Genomic DNA, 6,469 nt, shown 5'->3' on the forward strand with positions numbered 1-6,469 from the left:
TTTCTCAGGAGTATTTCATCAGGTTTTGTCATTTAAAATCACTAATTTAACTTCATTTGATTAATTTAAGATTCCACTTTCTTTTTAGAAACATCACTTATTGTGAAAGCCAGTATTTTTAGACATGACTGAACAGGGGCCAGCACCTACTCCTGCTGAAATACCTCCTGTAGCTCCAGTTATCAGTTGGGATCCCGTGCATCACGTAAGGGTAGTTTTACTTTTCTTTTTCATTATAACTAGTCAGATTTTTCTTGATCCAGTGTTAGCTTCTATTTAGAAAAAGTATGTTTTTATGACGGGTACTTCTTATGATTGGTCTCTTAGTTTGGAAGTTTTTAATCTTTTCACCAACATTGATTTATCTTCCTTGTCGCCTTTTTAAAATTGTTTGAGAGGCATTTACCACCAGCTTAGGTCACATATAACCTCCTTTGGGGTTGATTTAGCTACTTTTTCAGCCTCCCCTGATCAGCTCAAAAGTCATGGTGTTGTATCTTAAAGTTGATACTACCCACAATTTCTTCTGATGAATAGTTTAAAAATATGACTCTGTTGCAGACTAAAGTTCCTTCATACTCACTCACAGCACTGAGTTCAACTTTCTAATATTTACAAGTATTGTTTTGAGCAGCAATGACTGCTACCTATGGGATTGGTCTACAGAAAGAAAGAGAGGGTATAGTTTAGATTTAGCATTTACTCATTTAATCTATTCAAGAAAAGTCTTATCTACATATGTAATGTCAAGAGAGTGCTTCACTTTTCTTTGGAGTTAAAAAAGAATCAGCAAATAGTGTACTTCTAACTTATACTTTTGTTTGACATCACCACATCAAAGTGAACTGAGATAAAAAATGATCTTACTGAAATTAAAATTACTTTTTTTACTAGATGGAGAATTATCCTATGGACACCACTGTTGCAACACAGTATACTAGTAATTATTCACAAATGATGACTCATCCCAAGAGATATACCAGATGGCCTTCTGGTCCTCAATACCGGATACAACAAGTATGTCTGAATTTTACCTTCAGATAAGTTTTGTTTTCTGCTTTTCATGTTTTGAAGGGCTTTTCGGGGATGGGGGTTGGTCTTCCCATCTCAGTGCACCTATTTTTTATGACCTTATATTAAGTTTTGCTTGGATGGGGGAAGACCTGTTCTTACTTAGGGATATTGAATTTCTCCTAAGAGTTCGTTAATCCAATCGTACCCTTCTCCTTGAACATTTCAAGATTCCCAATAATTAGTGAGTCTGAGTATTTTTCAAAAAAACAATAGTGATTTTTTCATAGATTAATTAACAGAAAAGTACATCATCAAAGAATGGTTTATTTCTAGATTATATTGGTGCAAGTTAACCCTGGGGAGACCCTCACCATCAAGTCTAATGACGGGAACATTCAGAATATTCAAGGTGAGTAAAAGTATAATTAGATGTGTGTTGTTTGATATCAAATAGACTGAACTTAAATATCTGTGAAATGACTTTACTAGCAATCTATTCCACTAATATCCTTTCCTGTTTGAGCCAGATTGAATGCTCTTAAATTTACACGTTCCTAATAGCAGCATAGCATCAATAGAACCACCAAAGCTCATTTTGCTAGTCTTACTAGAGATCTTCATGTAAGGTACTTTTAAAAATTGAAGATTAATTCAAGAATTCTATTTGAAAACGTCCAGATTTTGGAGATATTGACAGCCACGGATAGTTTTGGACTATTCTCCTATAGGAGATGACTGCTGAGGACTTCAGACAGCTCATTCATTCATGCATGCAACAAGTATTACTTTAGGGCCTAGCATGTTCCAGCACTATACTAGACATTTAAGATAGAACAATGTACAGGAGGTGGTAAAATTATTTATATATGTATATGCATATATGTATGTAGATATGTAGATATGTATACATATACATATATAAAAATTTTCTATATATGCATACTATATATATAGCAAATGTATAGCATATAGAATCGCTTCAGTAGTAACATAAAATTAATAAATATTTACTTCGCATAAGATTTACTATTATTTCAGAGTGAAATGATTGTGTCTGTTTTTATGCCAATTATTTTGTATCCTAAAGTGATGTTGAGCTGTCTTGAAAATTTTTCAAAACGTTATCATTTAGCAATGGATTCCATGTAGCAACTATGTAAAGTTTATCATGAACTCATATTTATTATTTTCCTCATTATTAAAAGCAAATTACCATTCTAGAACTTGACAGCCACATATATTATTTTTAGAACTAAGCACTAATTCTAATAATTTCAGATAAACAAAAAAATGACGACATATGAAAGTCTCCATTGTGTGTTGTATTTCTAGTTCCTATGTGAACTGTATGTTTAAGACAGTAAGAATATCTAGTAGAAAAGTAGGGTATCACATGAATAACATTGCATCCTCTATATTGTGCTGTTTTCTAAAAACTACTTCACTTTATTATTATAGGTGAAAAAACTTAAAATGAAAATTGATTTAATTTTCATTATGTAACCTCACTGTAAGAAATATATTTTATGGTACAGAGTAAAATTTCTATTACTCAGTATATAACTATGATAAGTGAAAAAGAATGGGTAAGTAAAAGTACAATTATACTGAAAGGCTGTAGTTCATTTTTATTAGCAGTTAGAATTTGTTGACACTTTTATAATATAAATGTACCCAATCTCCATTATGTGCTTTGGTTATTTTCCATCTGTTGTGCTGAATTTGCATTGATTCATCTACATTCTTACCTAGTCTCCTTTGCAAGTAAACACTTTCAAAATGGCTGGCTACTGTTAATAAAGCTTAGAGATGATTTTCACTGTGCAAAGTTAAATAAACTTAGTTTAAAGTTATTAAAGAATTTACTAATTATAATTCTCTTTTAGGACCCGCTGATGTACCTCTGATGTCACCAAGTGGTACTTTGCCACCAATATATCTTCCTCCTGGTTACATGTCTCAGGTAGACTAGTGTGGTTTTATTTGGTGTTTAGCACTAAATCATCATTTAACAACTTTCATTATGTCTATATGTTAAGGGAACTTCTGGAATACCATTTATTCATTTTGTTATCATCATTGCTAAAAAGCAATTGCAGTGATGTTGAACAAAACCACCCTTAGATTGCCTTGTAAATAATGCCTTATTCATCTAATGAATTCCTATCTCTCCATATTGATTAATCGTGCTTTGTTTTTCGTTTCTGAGCACTTTAACCAATCTTAATTATCTATTACAATTGCTACAGTAATGGCTTCTGATAGTGTGTGGACTTAGGTCCCTAAAATTACTAAGTATTTTCAATTCACTAGTATTTCATTCTCAATTGCCAGACTACAGATGTACTTTTAAAAAATTCCTCAAATATTTATCAAGCACCTAATATAGGCAGGGAGATATGGTTCCTATAGAAGTTAAGATATTCCATGGTCTCAGAAATTTTGTAATTGAGAATATGTCTTTTTCTGTTGCACAGCTGCCGAGATCAAGAACACACCAAATAAGTTGATATAATATGGTTTGATTCTAAACGGAATTATCTATTTGAGCAATATCTAACAAAAATACAAATGCATATACCTTTCCACCCAACGATTGCACTTTGGGAATTTATCCTACAGATGTATTTTCACAAATCTGGAATAATAAATGTACAAGATTATTCATTATGATGTTGTCTGTAATCACAAAAGGCTGGAAACAACCTCTTGCTTGTTAACGGGGGACTGTGTAGTATATTGACACAGTGGAGCACTGTGCAGCTGTGCAAAAGAAAATAGGGAAGCTGTATGTACTGATATAGAAAGGTCTTCGAGATATATTGCTAAGTATAAAAAGCAAGGTACAGAATAGTACAAATAATGCTACCTTTTATGTAATAAAGAGGAGGAAAAATAAGAATTTGTATCCTTATTTGCTTGTATACATAAAGAAATTCTGGAAGGAGTCATAAGAAACTAAGAACAGTAGTTATCTATTGGGGGCATCTAGCAGAAAAGGGTTAGAAGGGAAACTGTTCATGTGTATTTTTTATACTTTATGGTTTTGAATCATGTCAATATATTATCTATTGTCAAAAATTACCTTTTTGAAAACTATACATGTGGGAAAAAGGAAGAATTACCTTGCCTCCTGTTTGACGTAGTTTCACTTGACTGTTGGTTTTTGATCCTTTAGGTTTTCTAAATTAAGAGCACGGGATGTAAATCAAAAACTTAGCAGGAAAAATGCTGATTTTATGGATTCTAATATGTTTATATGATCCTGTCTTCTGTCTTAGGTGGTGGAAGAGAATGGGATTCGCAAAATTATCATTGTGCCTCAGACAGTAGACTATCACAGGACCATGCCTCCTCCTATACAAAATGTATCACACTTCATTGCACCACCCTCTTCTCTGTATCCACAAGCCCCTCAGCTGATGTATCCCCCAGCTCAAAGGGAATTTCCACCACCTTACATCCAAGAGCCTATGCCACAGCAGCTACCACCACCACCACTGCCACCCCCACCCCCATTGCCACCACCAGCAACATTTGTATACCACGAGCAAAATGGTAATGTGTAATTTTCTTAAAAAGGAACTATTTTGAGTTTCTTAAAAGTAACAGCTTTGGGCAATTATTAAAGTGAAAAAAGTAGAAGATAGTAACATTTCCATGAATGATTGCATTTCACACATGTATATTAGGATTGATGACAGTAAGTACTGGCTTGTGTCTCAGGCAAAATGCTCATAAACAGAATTTTCTATAAATTTTTTATACTTTGATATAGCATGTGATTTATGATATTTACTTTTATTTATTGGGTCTATAAAATCATATTAGAAAAAATAAAAATGTTTTGATTATTAATGCTATACAGTGGGAATATAAAAGATACTAATGGGTCAACATTACAGTCACCTTAGGACCTTAAAATTTTGAAGTGGAGTTATTCTCTAGGAAAACATTATCTGTATTTGCTCACATTTTTCTTTCTATATGTATCAGTGCATTATAAAAATATGCACACACACACCCCTCTAATATCTATATTAAAGGAAAAATTTTAAAAGTAAAGCGTGGCTTATCAGTGCTTTTTTGTTGGTTTGAAAAAAAGATTTCAAAGACTTTGAGATATGTAATTATTATAAATATTAAATAGTATTTCATTGTCTCTTTTAGAAACCTATTCTCATGGAAGAGCAAATTATAACCAACTTGATAAAAGGGCTGATAAAATGGGAGAATATAGGAAGGAAAAAAAGAGAGAATGCCAAGTTGATGGACACAAGAATAGCTATATGGTTAACAACACCTCTTTGCTTGTGAACAAAACTAATGATTTTTCCAGTATTCCTGGTATTCCCAGCACTTACACTGTGGACTATGCTCCTGGTACCTATACTGTTGACAATACTTTGAGCACCTTCACTGCAGACAATGCTCCGCACACCTACACTGGTGACAGTACTTCAAGCACCTACACTGTGGATGATACTTCAGGCGCTTACACTGTAGACAATGCTCCAAGAACCAATATTGTTGGCAATTCTTTGAGCACCTACACTGTGGACAATGTTCCATGCAGCTACACTGTTGAGAATACTTTGAGCACCTGCACTGTGAAAAATACTTTGAGCACTCACACTGTGGACAGTGCTCCAAGTACCTGCACTGTGGACAGTGCTCCAGCCACCAACACTGCAAACAACACTCTGAACATTTACACTGCTCACAATACTCCCAATACTTACACTGTTGACGACCCTCCAAACACTTACATTGCTGATAATACTCCCAGCAATTCTTCCACTGACCATGCTCCTAGTACTTCCACCACAGACACTTCTCTGCCCCCTTCCACCATCGATAGTGTTCCGAGCCCTTCCAGCACTAATTATGCCCCACAGACGTCCACCTCTGACGGTACTCTCACACCATCATCTATTGATGGTACTCCAGGTTCTTCCATTTCTGATAGTGCTCCCGACACTCCCACCTCTGAAAATGCTCCCAGCATTCCTGCCACTGATAGTGCTCTTGGTACTTCCAATGCTGCCAGCACTTCCAGTGCTGCCAGTGCTCATGTTGACACTAGTCATGGAAAGAAACAGAGTACTACAGGAAGCCGAGACATTAAGCAGAAACCAGATGGAAAACAAAGCAAGAGCCCATCATCAAATGCTGCAGAAAAAGGTAAGGTCAAGAGTTTGGTTTTGTTACCAATCAATAAACATCCTAATATTTAGGAATTTTAGTAAATTTTAAATACTTAGGTGCCATTTTCTGCTTCCATTTCCTCTTGGCTTCTTTGTATCCCTCCTTCTAAATTCTTAAGGAAACCACAATTAAGCTGCCTTTTTTTATTATTATTAATGCTATGATAGATTACAGCCTTGTGAGATTTCAGTTGTACATTATTGTTAGTCATGTTGTGGGTACACCACTTCCGCCTTTGTGCCCTCCC

The 6,469-nt window shown here is 34.6% G+C and overlaps 1 protein-coding gene across 1 annotated transcript in view; it reads left to right on the forward strand.

Annotated features, from left to right (window-relative positions):
* Positions 1-124: 124 nt before the first annotated feature.
* The window catches only part of LOC124245466 (fibronectin type III domain containing protein 3C1-like), a 46,224-nt gene continuing 39,879 nt past the window's right edge, over positions 125-6,469 (forward strand). Inside the window, exons 1-5 of the mRNA XM_046672866.1 lie at positions 125-205; positions 1,348-1,423; positions 2,901-2,977; positions 4,296-4,572; positions 5,185-6,198. Coding sequence (XP_046528822.1) covers positions 125-205; positions 1,348-1,423; positions 2,901-2,977; positions 4,296-4,572; positions 5,185-6,198 — 1,525 coding nt within the window. The remainder of the gene's footprint in view (positions 206-1,347; positions 1,424-2,900; positions 2,978-4,295; positions 4,573-5,184; positions 6,199-6,469) is intronic.

This window comes from Equus quagga, chromosome 10 (assembly GCF_021613505.1).
Source record: "Equus quagga isolate Etosha38 chromosome 10, UCLA_HA_Equagga_1.0, whole genome shotgun sequence".
Classification (NCBI taxonomy): Eukaryota; Metazoa; Chordata; class Mammalia; order Perissodactyla; family Equidae; genus Equus; species Equus quagga.